The sequence below is a fragment of the Mixophyes fleayi genome, chromosome 7 (genome assembly GCF_038048845.1).
Source record: "Mixophyes fleayi isolate aMixFle1 chromosome 7, aMixFle1.hap1, whole genome shotgun sequence".
Lineage (NCBI taxonomy): Eukaryota > Metazoa > Chordata > Amphibia > Anura > Limnodynastidae > Mixophyes > Mixophyes fleayi.
In genome coordinates, this window is record NC_134408.1 from 23,968,571 (window position 1) to 23,983,353 (window position 14,783).

A 14,783-nucleotide genomic window follows, 5' to 3' on the forward strand; every position below is an offset into this window, starting at 1 on the left:
TGTATGGGCCAGTCAAGTTCATCAAACCATGTCTTTGTAGTCCTTGCTTTGTGCACTAGGGCAGTCATGCAGGGGCGGATCTAGAAAATGGCCCTGCCCCCTTTCTGACTTCTGAGGCTGCCGGCGGCTGCACGCTATGTGCACGTCCGCTCAGCAGTGACAATGAGCTGCCTGGCTGCTGTGATTGTGTTCAGAACACAATCAGAGCAGCTGGGCAGCACACTGTCACTGCCCAACGGACCTGCAGCTGTCGGCATTAAGCCCCCGCTGGATTGCCCCGATCGCTCCCCCCTGGATCCGCCACTGCAGTCATGATGGAATAGAAAAAGGCCTTCCCCAAACTGTTGTCACAAAGTTAGAAGCATAGCATTGTCCAAAATGACTTGGTATGCTGAAGCATTAAGATGACCCTTCACTGGAGATAAGGGGACTCCCCCAAACCCTGAAAAACAGCCCCATATCATTATCCCTCCTCCACCAAACTTCACAGTTCACATAATGCAGTCCGGCAGGTAACGTTCTCACGGCATCCGCCAAACCCAGACTCGCCCATCTGACTGCCAAACAGCCGACATGCTGGCTCAGGCATGCACAGAAATATAAGGTGAGACTCCTCTTACCGCGGCTGGCCAGTGTCGCCAGGAAGCAGAGCATCGCGCAACTGCCCATCTGACATTCTTTTAATAAAATGAACGATAAAAGACTTTCTATTGCTGTAATAAGCGGTAATAGAAAATCTTCATAACTCAAAAATGAATTCATGAACGTGAGAGCCTGGCGTGCAAATTCCATTTTTTCCTTCTGATTTGACGTCATGCGACAATTTTTGTGAGATTGAGTCTGTCACTACAGGTAAGGGAATAGTGATGATGAAAAATGTAGGTCCTTCTGATGAGAACAGCTAAGAGGATTGAGGTGTCCCTTGCTTAATGTGACAGTACTAATGTAATAGATTGAAATGTACAAATGTGACACCTGAAATGAACACAGTACCAATCATGATCATCACCATTTATTTATATAGCGCCACTGATTCCGCAGCGCTGTACAGAGAACTCATTCACATCAGTCCCTGCCCCATTGAAAATTAACTTTTCAGGATGTTTTATTTATGAAAAAGATAAAAGTCCTTTCTCCAGCCAAAACTGGAGTTTTTGCCAGATTTACTGCTTTTTCATATTTATCAAAGTCCCCAGGCAAGTGAAGGCTATCACTGGCGGACAGATCGACACCAGAATGCCCTGACAAGCTGTAAAATTCCTCTTACTGCTCCGTAATGGAGGGTCTTGATTAATAGACAAATTCATTGTTTATGGATCTGATTAATTTATCTATGCTGCTCAACTACCTGTCTGATATATGGCACATCACATTTGGTGGAAAAAAAACAACACAAAAAAACTATTAAATAAATGTACTCATTCCAGTAACATGGTGGCCATGTTTGAAAATGTCAGAGCTATTTGTGTACACCTTATCCACTCTCTGATCATCTCCCGCCTGGACTACTGCAACCTCCTCCTCACTGGCCTCCCCCACTCTCATCTCGATCCCCTTCGATCCGTCCTTAACGCTGCAGCTAGGCTTATTTTCCTCTCTCGCCGCTCCTCTTTTGTCTCCCCCCTCTACCTAGCCCTTCACTGGCTCCCATTCCCCTTCAGAATCCTCTTTAAGCTCCTCACACTCACCTACAAGGCCCTCGCCAACTCCACTGCACCCTACATCTCCACCCTCCTCTCTATTCATGCTCCATCCCGCCCTCTCCGTTCTGCCTCTGACCGTCGCCTCTCTTCCCCCCTTATAACCTCCTCCCACGCGCGTATCCAAGACTTCGCCCGCGCTGCCCCCCTCCACTGGAACAAGCTCCCTCCCTCCATCAGAACTTCCCCTAATCTATCCAGCTTCAAACGGGCCCTAAAAACCCACCTTTTTCTTAAAGCCTTTCTGTCTCCCACTTAACTTCCTACCTTATCTTCTGCCTCTGTCCCCCTACTCTCCCTCTCTCCCCTGCGTCTCTCTGTCTGTCCACCCCTCCCCTTAGATTGTACGCTCCTCTGAGCAGGGCCATCTCTCCTCCTGTTTCCACCACTTCTAACTCTGCTCTCCAGCTACTTAGCCCTCCTCCTCAAAGGTCCTCCACCCCACATCCACTTTCGCTCCCTCCTCCCCCCTGGGGGTCTCCCTGTCTTCCACGCCCCCCTTCTTGGGCCCCGTCATTTTCGGATCCTCCCTCCCCCTTCCCCGCCCTCTCTAGCTGTGCATTGAGCGTACTGAGTTGCTGTGTTTACTGTACTGTGCTGTCTCCCATTGTATTGTGATTTTGTTTGTCTCTGTACGGCGCTGCGGATGCCTTGTAGCGCCTTATAAATAAATATTAATAATAATAATAAAATACACCAACCTGTTAATTGGTGATTTGACTGATGCTATGAGTTGACAAAACAATGATCTGGTCCCTGTAAATTCTACTGTGACTATTTTACATAAGTAAATATGACCCTTTGGAAAGAGCGAGTTTACAGAACTACTGTAGATACACAAATACAAAAGAGGATATCTCCAGATACTGATTGAGGTTTAAATATCAATGACACCCCCTGAGGGAACGATAATGTCTTGTTCTGTTTGATATTTAATGATCCATCTGCATTAACATGGTGAGTAAAAGAATTGATTCCCAACAGTGCATTTAGCCCCCTGTAGGGAGTATTGGATGTTTTTATCGCCTGAAAAAACATCATATAAGCCCAAAGCTTGGGAACTGCAAATCCCAGACTTTAGGTATAAACGTCTTGGGAAATGGAATAGATAACCTGGATGTAGGTCGATGGACAGAAATTACACTATTACTGCTATATATATATATATATATATATATATATATATATATATATATAGAGAGAGAGAGAGAGAGAGATATAAATAAAAATATATATATATATATATATATATATAGATATATCAGAGCCGTAACTTAGAATTCTAGTGCCCTGGGCAAGAAAGACAAATGCCGCCCCCTAGCCCTCAATTTTAACCAAATTAACCTAAAATATTCCTAAATTGCGCCCCCCTTTAGCGTTGCGCCCTGGGCGGTCGCCCCTGTCGCACAGCCCTAGTTACGGCCCTGAGATATATATAGAGAGAGATATATATCATCATCATCATTTATTTATATGGCAACACTGATTCCGCAGCGCTGTACAGAGAACTCATTCACACCAGTCCCTGCCCCATTGGAGCTTACAGTCTAAATTCCCTAACATACACATACACACACACACACACACAGACTAGGGTCAATTTTGATAGCGGCCAATTAACCTACCAGTATGTTTTTGGAGTGTGAGAGGAAACCGGAGCACCCGGAGGAAACCCACGCAAACACGGGGAGAACATACAAACTCCATATATATATATATATATATATGATATAATGAGCCTGATTTGTTTACATAAGATTACTGACTGATAATCAGCACAATAACCACTCTTCACCCAGGCTTTGTCCGTTTGTCTCCCCTGTCCGTTGTTAATAAAGCTAGTTCACCCTCCCTAGTCCTTTAAATCGCCTTTCTCCCATGGTGCCCCGCGGCCGGCGGCTTTGGAATTTAAATCATATCGGCCAATCAGGAGCGCGCATTCTGCTTCAAAACCAACGGCGGCTGCGGGGCCGGCACCAGAAGGATTAAAGGGTCCAGTAGAGCAGCACGTAGACGGGTCACCAGCGACTGCACCGACCCGTTCCTTCTGTTACCATAACCCGCAGGGACACAGCTCCCTCTCCATCACCCGTACGGTCATCATGGCTCAAGTGGACGGCAGAACGGCTGCCCAGCCCGCCAAGCCCCCCGCCATCCCCGGTACCTCGGCGGTGAAGGAGATCCCGGAGATCCTGGTGGATACCCGCACACGGCGCCGGTACCTCCGAGGCCGATTCCTCGGTAAGGGCGGCTTCGCCAAGTGCTACGAGATCACCGACCTGGCCAGCCGGGTGGTCTTCGCCGGGAAGATCGTGCCCAAGACCATGCTGCTGAAGCCGCACCAGAAGGACAAGATGACCATGGAGATCGCCATCCAGCGCAGCCTGGCCCACAAGCATGTGGTCGGCTTCCACGGCTTCTTCGAGGACAACGACTTCGTGTATGTGGTGCTGGAGCTCTGCAGGCGGAGGGTAGGTCCGGGGCGATCTGTAACCTGTGGCTCCTGAGCCGTTGGACTACAAGTCCCAGCATTCCTGACAAGGCAGGACATGCTGGCGGGTGTAGTCCCACAACTGCCCAGGAGCCACTTACTGGGGAGGATGGGGTATGTTCCTTGTGTACAGAGATGAGTGCATATGTCAGCTCTTGGGGCTAATATCTTATCCCATCCAGATGCATCCTGTATTAGAAATCCGACCTGTCTATTGTAATGATTGACAGGTCTGTTCTGATAGAAGCACAGTGGCAGCCGTTACCCAGACAGCAGCCAGTATCCTGGCTACTGGCCATACACTGGTAATGCTGGGTGGTTACTGCATTAATGTTTATTATGATGGGGTTAGTGATTAATGGTATGTGCCCGTTGTAAAGCGCTACGGCATCTGCAGGCGCTATATAAACTAAATGATGATTTGTTCTAGGGGCGTTCAATCAGCCTCTGTAATATTACATATAGGAATTGTCTTCAGTTGATACAGTAACAGAACGCCCACAGTCTGTAGTCTGAGCCCTGGTTGGATACTGTACAGTGGGTTCTACATTTAAATGTACGTTCTAGAACTCAGTTCTCCATCCCTGGGAATGTGTCGGTTGCCCCGGCTCAGTGTGTGGCCTCGGGCTCAGGAACGGTCCCATAGCTGCAACCAGTTGTCGCTGCTTCTGCCCCCTGCTGGTGGCTGGTAGCAGTGAAGCTGTGGACCGTTTCTGTTCCATTTTCAGGGCTGGAATTTCCTCCCCTACCAGCAGTTTCTGTCCTCAGTCTTGCTATAGACTTCCCCATAGCTGCTCTTTATTGTATGGGCAGATCACTAACTGAAGATAATGTTTCACTGTCTTCCATCTGTTTGCCAGAAATTGAGCTTTATTCCCTGCTTGCTGTACTTGCTAGGTAATACATATGCAAGATTGAAGTTTGGGCTTTCTTAATTTTGGTGTACTGCATGGCAGACTAGTCACTAGTTTAACTCTTGTGTAAAACTTGTTAATCTATAGATTAATCGTATTCACCTTTCTCACCAGTCCTTGCTGGAGCTGCACAAGAGGAGGAAGGCTGTCACTGAGCCAGAAGCTCGCTATTACCTGCGACAAACTATCCTGGCCTGTCAGTATCTGCATAGCAACAAAGTCATCCATAGAGACCTTAAACTTGGGAATCTGTTCCTCAATGATGACATGGATGTCAAAATAGGTAACTTTTGTTTGGGTGATGCACTAAGGAATGTGCTTGTGTTTGTAGTGTACTGTTCTGAAGAGCATGATTGTGGAGCACAGTACACTATAGTCTGCAAGTTTGGATGAATATTCCTCAATTCTTGAGATCACCTAAAAATGACTTGTCTGTCACTTGGCATGGTGGGCTTCAAGCAGCAGCGTCCCTTTAGTGTTATCATATTTGCAGCCAAAAAGGCTTACTTGGCATAATTTTACCACCCTTACAATGTTCTCCTTTGGCGAATTTGCATAATTTCTATGTTCCCAAAAACTAATACATAGTTCCTCTCCTTTCATGCATTCCTTCCCTCCATGTTCTCTATTGATCCTATTCTATTCTTCCTATTTTCCATATACCCACCAATGGTTCAGATACAGTTGTCAAGTTATGGTAGAGTTGAATGATTTTTTTTTTTCTCCTATTTTTAGCAGCAATATTCTAACAATTTCTCCTTTCAGGTGACTTTGGGCTAGCAACCAAAGTGGAATTTGATGGGGAACGAAAGAAAACGCTGTGTGGGACACCCAACTACATTGCACCTGAGGTTTTGGGCAAAAAAGGCCACAGTTTTGAAGTAGACATCTGGTCTTTAGGATGCATCATGTGAGTACTGTAGCATAGAAGTGGGATTTGTTGGTAGGTTACATTGTAACTGGCTGGCCGCAGGGTGATTTATATTTGGGGAGCCAGGTATTGGATTGGTGGGTTAATGGTATCATTTAATCTCCATTTCTTCCATAGGTACACACTACTGGTTGGGAAGCCTCCCTTTGAAACGTCATGTCTAAAGGAAACCTATATAAGGATTAAAAAGAATGAGTATGTAATTCCTAAGGTAAGCTGTGGAGAGCAGCTGGTGTACTTACGTTGTAGCAGCTTCACTTGTAAGAGCTGCCAACTGCACAATGTTTCTGTCCCAAGCTTTTCTAGTGATTTCCTCAACAGTAATATTTAAGAGCTTGTATACTGGGCAGTCAGTAATTGTGCAACAATAGACCAACCCAGAATGGAAGCCTAGTTCTTCCCAAAAGATAGCAGGATTTTATTCCAATCAGTGGAGCCCTGGTCAGCAGTTATGTATTTTGTTGTGATTAGTTATCAGGGGTGCAGATAATAGAACAGGAACTGTGCCACAAATACTGCTGTGTGTGTTAAACAGGCTTCCCCATCCAATGACTAATCTTGTGTATACTGCAAAATGCTAAAAAAAATTCCCATTGATACCACCAATGGGGCTTTTCACAAATCGGCCCTGAGCCCCTTGGTGCAGTATTCTGTACATGTAGCCTCTTCCTTGTGCAATTACTAGACCAGTCAGCAGAGTAGAGTGCGCAGAATGCAAACAATTGGGCTTAGAGGAGCTTGGCACTGTCCTCTTATGGCAATATCATCATCACCATTTACATAGCGCCACTAATTCTGCAGCGGTGTACAGAGAACGCTCACATCAGTCCCTGCCTCATTGGGGCTTAGTCTAAACTCCCTAACATACACACACACATGCACACAGACTAGGGTCAATTTGTTAGCAGTCAATTAACCTACCAATATGTTCTTGGTGTGGGAGGAAACCAGAGCACCCGGAGGAAACCCACGCAAACATGGGGTGAACATCCAAACTCCTCACAGTTAAGGCCATGGTCTGAAATTGAACTCGTGACCCCAGTGCTGTAAGGTAGAAGTGCTAACCACTAAGTCACCTCTTATGGCAATATCTCCTAGTAAAGTGCTGCCAGGGCATGAAATGTTTTAGTCACTAAATCTCTGTATTGAACACATGTTACAGCTCCCCTCTGCCCAAAAACTTGGGGGAATCTATAGCTGAGAAGTTAAAGCTCATATGAGAATGTCCTTCTATAAAGTGACCTACAACTGGACAGGACTTTTAACCTGCTCTAAACTCTGGTAGCAATTGGTTCACTTGTAATTCACTAACATTCTGCTGGACTATGTGTGAGCTGATATAGATCTTGCTACTTGCTGAAAGTTGCATGTCTTGTCTTGCAGTACATTAACCCTGTAGCGGCCGCCCTGATCCAGAAAATGCTCCGTTCTGACCCTACCACTAGGCCCACTATAGACGACCTACTCAATGATGACTTTTTCACCAATGGTTACATTCCTTCCCGTCTCCCCACTACCTGCTTGACTGTGCCTCCCCGGTTCTCCATCGCCCCAAGCAGCGTTGAGCAGAGTTTCCGAAAACCACTTACTGCTATAAACAAAGGTAGGTCATTGCTCCAATTCTTCATGAAACGTGTTGTAAGTGTATTGTACAACACGCCACTCTAACATGCCATGTCTGGTACAGGTCAGGACTTGCCACAAGTGGATAAACAAGTGGCACCTAGTAAGGATGAAGAGATGATGCCAGCAGAGCTGGTGGAGCCTGCAGACTGTTACCTGTCTGACATGATGCAGCATCTCGCCAGTGTCAATGCTGCTAAGCCATCGGAGAAAGCTGTGATTCGTCAAGGTCAGTCTTCACATGGATGAACCTGGATGTTGGGTGCAGTAGCAGAACTACCATTGGTGTGGCAGGTGCCATGCACCTGTGGGGCCCCACTGCATGGCAGATACAGAGACTGTGGCCCTAGTACCCTCCTCCCTGCACCAGGGCCCACAGCTTGTTGGTTCTGCCTCTGGTTGGGTGTTATTGGAAAATGCTGTAATATATCCAGATCTCTGCTCGGATGCTTACTATTTACTATTGTAGCTTCTGTTTAATGCATCAAACTCGCTGGGAAAACATGTCGCCCGTTTCATACCAGCATAAACAGGTAACACTTTCTTTCCAGCCTTCACCTTGTTTTGCTGTCTACAGCCACAAGATCAGTGTTGGCAGATAACTTCCCTGAAAGAGATCTATTAAAATGATGCTTTAACTGTTGAAAATCAATGGTTTTGCTAACGATATGGCCCCATGATATTATAGCTGAGCTACTATCAAAAATTTAATGTAATGGTGTAATCTATATTTGAATAGGAGAAATGGGACAGGTGTGAAAGGCCTCCTCTTAATGCACTTACAGAACATAATACAGTACACACTTTATAAATCATATACAAGGGGACTGTTTCCACCCATGAAAACCCAGAGACTAGTAATTGTGGTCATTTCTTTAACGCTTGGTCTCTATGTTCCAGATGAAGCAGAGGATCCTGCCTGCAACCCAATATTCTGGGTCAGCAAATGGGTGGATTATTCTGACAAGTATGGTTTAGGTAGGTATTAGTTCTTAAGCCAAAGCATGGTTACTTGTATCTCTAGTAAGACACTAGATCATTAAGCTGGACCATGTTCCCTTCCAGGTTACCAGCTCTGTGATAACAGTGTGGGAGTCCTGTTCAATGACTCGACTCGGTTAATAATGTACAACGATGGAGATAGTCTTCAGTATATAGAGAGGAATAATGCAGAGTCTTACCTCAATGTGCGCTCTTACCCACCGGCTCTAACCAAAAAGGTAAACCTTAGTGTAATTCTACATACACTGAACACGACCATTCTAATACAAATACCCAGGCCATTTGTTATGCTGTTAACTCATTGGAGTCAGTCTGTTTGACTCAACCACCAAACAGTGGCTGGATTGCATGTTCAGGAGTTGATGCCTGGCTACAAGTGAATTGCAGTTTTCTGCATTGTTGGCTCTAACTCCCAAGTGTACAGTTAAAGGGGTAACTTCTAGTGTGTTGCCAAGGCTTGTAAAATCTACCCCACTCATTTGCTTACCAGTATCTGCAAGTTTAGAATACTACTGACAAATGATGTAAGGCTGTGTAATCCTTCACCTTGAGAAGATTGCAAGATTCCCTGGATTAAACATGGCTTTAACAATGTTTTAATGGGATTCATTTCCATGCAGATCACGCTATTAAAATACTTCAGGAACTACATGAGTGAACATCTCCTGAAGGCTGGTGCCAACATCACTCCACGAGAAGGCGATGAGCTGGCTCGCCTTCCCTTCCTCCGTACCTGGTTCCGTACACGGAGTGCGATTATCCTACACTTGAGTAATGGAACTGTCCAGATAAACTTTTTCCAGGTAAGAACACTGTAAGACCAGCATATACAACACTTGTATACCCTTCCCATATACAACACTTCCTATAGGTATCTTAAAGACCTGGGCACTTGGGCTGAGTGACCATATTCTGTAGAGGACAAAAACTTTTATCAATTGACCATTTCAGATGTACATATAAAAGGTTCTAGTCCAGCATCTATCGTGTTTGGGCTCATATTCTGTGGTTTGTAGTAGATTTAGGTCTAAAACAGCCTAATTTGTTTGACTCACAGCATTATGGGCACATTAAGATCCACTTATTGGATGGCAGCAGTCGGTGCTCTACAGACTAGTGTCTGAAGTACAGGGCAAATCTTCAGTCCCCATCATGAAGTGTCCTGTGTGCATATATGACATAGGGGTATGACTGTTAATGTATATGCCCCAGGGTGGTGGTTCATAAATAGCTTCCAGAGTTGCTGGGAGGGGGTGATCCAGCCCAATACACTTGTGACACTTCCAGGTCCAACAAGCAGTTTATGATCTATTGGGTCTGGCCAACCTTTGGCTCTCCATGTGCTGTGAAACTACAAGCCCCAGCATGCTTTGCCAATAAGATAGCCAGCTGCATGATGGAACTTGTAGTTTCATAACACCTGGAGAGCAACAGGTTAGATAGACCTGCTCTATAGTAATCAAATTAAAGCAGATGGCAAGGCATCCATGTTGTCTGCACAAGACTGCATAATACAGACCCAGACGAGTTTCCAACTGTCCACCAGAGTACACTGATTTACAAGCTGCAATAGTCATTAGATCGGTCCTTTAGTTGGCTCTGCATTCCTAACCTGTGCCTCGATTTATTTTATTTTTTTCCCAGGATCATACAAAGATCATTCTGTGTCCTCTTATGGCTGCTGTCTCCTATATCGACGAGAAACGAGAATTCCACACTTACAAGTTGAGTCTGATCGAGGAATTTGGCTGCTGCAAGGAGTTGGCGAGCCGACTGCGTTACGCCCGCACTATGGTGGAGAAACTGCAGAACTCAAAGTCTGGTGCCATACACGTAAAGGCTGCTGTGTAGCTGGACTACATAAACATGGATTCTGTCTCCCTCTGTCTTGTTCCTAAAGTGCAGAACATTGTGGGAGCTTAGGAACTATCATGGCGACAGCAGACATTGTTTTTATTCTGGAGCTGAGAAGTATGTAATTAAAATAGTTAATGTTCAAGACTACAGTTCTTGCTTTCCTTTTAGCTTGCAGCTATTACTGGAGCTGCAGGTGTTTACTAAGTATTTGGATGTTGGGTGATGTCATAAAACTCCTCTGCGCAGGACCTGTCCTTTCTGTCACTTCTCTTGTCAGGTTTTAATGTAAAATATGAAACTTTATAACTTTTGTATATTAATATCAGATTAAAGTACTTTGTATATGTATGTATATTCCTGGTGTCTGCATTCTTGATTGTAAGAACAGGTCTCCTATTTAAAGGGCAGATCTTATCTGTCATCTAGGACTAAGAATTTCAACTGTTTAATGGCTTCATTATGTTTGCCTTTATTTGGAAGAACAGACCTCTGACTTAAGCAGGTTTCTACCCATAATTGAGGGGTAGGGAACTAATACTCACTAACTGAACAGCTAGCCTGCTTTTTAAACTAAAGCATTGGGTTTGTTTTTCTCTTACCTTTTAAAGCAGGCTTGGCTAACCTGTGGCACGGCACTCCAGGTGTTGTGGAACTACAAGTCCCAGCATGCTTGGCTAATATATAGCAGCTTATTGCTGGATGGGTTTGCTGGGACTTGTAGTTTCACAAACACCTGGAGTGCCTCAGGTTAACCAAGACTGTCTTAAAGTATTGGATGGGCATTGGAAAAGTTGTGCTGAAAGTCTTCAGTGTAGAGTTCCTCTGAATTTTCAGAGCTCAGACCAACAGTTCCAGTGCTGCACCTACCACTTCAACTGGTGCACACATGGGACAAGACACTTTTTTTTTTTTTTTTTAGAAGAGTTGTATTCGTCCTCTAGGGCTCTTTAAACGGGCTTGCAAAACAACTGATGTTGGAGTTAAAATTTGAACTGCCTCTCAAGGGGATCACAAGCCTTAAATTTGTTTGAATACCCAAACTTACTCCCTCTCACAGGCTGAGTTGCAATTTCAGAATCCAGCCCAAGATTTAGGTATTTGCATTTGAAGTTCAAAATTAACAATACCACCCTGAACGTGCCCTTTCCTCTGATTATTTTTTATTTTTTTACTCTAAAGCTAACAAAATTATAAGGGAGGCATCTCCTTTTGGTGTAAACACCTAATTAAGTTTTGCAAATCTGCATACAGCAGTGGGGACTTGCATTAATCTGTATTCACACCAGAATTGGACCATTCTAAGCTACTAGAGCAGTTATTAGTCAATAGTAGAGATCGCTCTGCCTAGCACTTAAAGCAGCATCAAGATCCAAAATAAAGTTTGAAATTAAAGGATTTTCTTTGACAACTCCCCCAATTAAGTGGCACATCTACAGCTCCCATCAGAAAATGTCTTCTATAGTCACCAGCCTATTAGCTAGTACAATATTAGTTTAGTATTCCTTGGTAGGTGAAGTAGTTAGAGTCCATCATAATAAAACATGGAGACTATCTTATTTCAATGTCTCTACATATATAGGATTGATGTAGATCTGTTCTGAGGCTGCTTATGCAGACTTCATAATGTACTGTAATCTGGTTACAATTGATTTGTTATATTATAGGATACAGTATGTCTGTCTCTTGTTTAAATACTCAACTCTTCCTGGCTTTTTTTTTTTGTTTTCCTTCATTCCCCCCCTTATCTTTGTACTCCATAATAGAAACTAATGAGAAAAACCAGCAGCTTCCATGCAGGTGCAGTTCGTGTTTATATTCCAACATGGTCAGTCACATATACAAATGCTGGACTTCCCTGGCTGCTAATACTTATGGGTAATATGGCTGAGAGCAGCTCAACCTGCTAATGCTTCCTAAACAAATAATTCAGCAAAGGGCAACAGTGGGTGGAAATGTAATTTCAAGCCACTGTCTATTTGACCACAAATCTCAAGCTGTAGGACAAGCAGTCAGTTTAATAAAAAAAAAAAAATGTCCCAATGAGAACATAGGAGCAAGGTATGGTGGGTAAAACCACTCATCACACCTGACAATGCACATTTGCAAGTTCTGGAGGGCAAAGAAAATGGAGCAATAGAATGAGTAGTGCAGGGGTCCTAAGAAGGGGGCAGCAGGTACAAAGTGGGGGCCCTGGTCTGGCTGTAGGGGGAGGACTCACTAACATTGTATGGCCATTCACTCCTATGGACATTAGCCACAACAAGTTGCTGTACCAGGGCCTAAAATTCCTCGTGGAGACCCTGAGTGGAGGCCAGTGATCTAGTTAGATGAATCATTAATCACCATGTTCTCAACAAACATGGTATGCATGGCGTCAACAAGAAGCATTCTACGGCCCTAAGGGCTTCTTTCCAGGGAAGGCTCCTGGTTCCGGAATGTTATGAGGTGTCTGTTCCTGGCATGGTTTAGTGATGGTCATTCCCTCTGAAGGAAATGTCAATGCTAATTGCTACTTAATGGTACCGAGTGATGATCTTTATTTTGCATTACTTCTTTCCTGAAGGGAGGGGTGTGTTCCAACATAAAAAAAAATGAAAAAATCCACCCCCCCCCCAGCCACAGAGCAAGTAGTCACCAATGACTTGATGAGCCTGACATGGATGCTCTTTGTGTCATGGACTTCTCAGCCGTCCAATCTGGACCCAAACAAGCATTTATGGTATTTCTAGAACACAGACAGAATTTTCCACCACCATCAACCAGGCATCCGTTAAATGACTTTGTTCTGAAGCATCTCACCTGCACAATTGCAGACAATAGTAGACTCAATGCCACGACACATACAGGCTGTATTTGACGCTCATGGTAGCCCAAAGCCACATTAGGTGACTATATTGGCATTTCCAATTTTGATCCACTATCTGTAGCTCACCCCTGGGAATGTTCAGAGAGGAGCTCGTTGAGACATCGGGTGGGACATGCTGTTGCAAAAGCATTTTACATCCATGTAGAATCAAGAATAGATTGGATTTCACTTTTAAATTAACACTGTAGACAGTTCTCATCAGAACATCCACTCCTCTGCTCAATGGTAGATACCAAGTACAAGTTGCATTTGTTGATGCAGCACGGTGGCTAAGTGGTTAGCACTTCTGCCTTACAACACTGCAGGTCATGAGTTCAATTCCCAACCATGGCCTTATCTGTGAGGAGTTTGTATGTTCATCCTCTGTTTGTGTGGGTTTCCGCCTACACTCCAAAAACATACTGGTAGGGTAATTAGCTGCTAACAAATTGACGTGTGTGTGTGTGTGTTAGGGAATTTAGACTGTAAGCCCCAATGGGGTAGGAACTGATGAGACTGCAGAATTAGTGGCGTTATATAAATTGATGCTGATGGTAAAAAATAAATAAATAATAGTTTAGAAACGGTTATAATTACTGAGAAACTAAGTGTGGTTGCTGGAGGGTAGGGTGCACAATTTTCAATCTATTGGTGTCCTTGTAGACAGAGGAAGATTGTACAGACTTTGGTGTGAAAGTCCCTGCAACAACATGGGTTGGCATTTACATCTTTCCTCTCTTATCCCATGTGTCCACCTACCTCTCTGCCATCTCCACCTAATGTCCCAATGTTACCGAAAGCTCAATACGTCAAAAACTGAGGTCATCATTATCTTCCCCCTCCTAGTGTCACAAATCCTCTTTCAGTCTCCCACAAGGTTGACAATATCACTAACTCCTCTATTCCCAAAGCCGCTGCCTTGATGTCCTCCTTGACTCCATCAGCTTTACTCCATACATTCAATCCTTTGTGCTACCTTGTCACCTCCTTCTAAACATTGCCAGAATCTGCCCCTTTCTCACTCAGTATGTTGCCAAAACCCTTGTTTCGTTATCTCTGACTACTCCAACCTCTCACTATCTGGCATTCCCAACACCAGTCTCTCTTCTATAATCCTAATTAAATGCAACTGTGGGATAGAATGTCCCCTCTCGCTGCTCCACATCCACTGCACCAATCTGTAAGTCCTTGCACTAGTTCCCTGTTCCCTCCAGAATTCATTTCAAGCTTCTCACCCTTACCAACTACTCCTCTTCAAACATCTACGCCCGCATCACAAGGTACACTCCCTCTACGATCTGCCTCTGACCTAACATCTCTCCTTTCTCGTAACCTCCCATCTCCCAAGATTTCTACTGTGCTGATCACCACTTATGGAACTTCCTACCCTGCCTGATTAGACTCCCCACCAACCTTTAAT

General features: G+C 44.4%; 1 protein-coding gene across 1 annotated transcript; it reads left to right on the top strand.

Moving 5' to 3' along the window:
• Positions 1–3,632: 3,632 nt before the first annotated feature.
• PLK1 (polo like kinase 1) lies at positions 3,633–10,870 on the top strand. The gene is made up of 10 exons (XM_075179377.1): positions 3,633–4,171; positions 5,220–5,388; positions 5,871–6,015; positions 6,154–6,247; positions 7,420–7,639; positions 7,724–7,888; positions 8,560–8,637; positions 8,725–8,879; positions 9,282–9,464; positions 10,306–10,870. The coding sequence occupies exons 1-10, from the start codon at positions 3,803–3,805 to the stop codon at positions 10,510–10,512; spliced, it is 1,785 nt and encodes a 594-aa protein (XP_075035478.1). The 5' UTR covers positions 3,633–3,802; the 3' UTR covers positions 10,513–10,870.
• Positions 10,871–14,783: the final 3,913 nt, after the last annotated feature.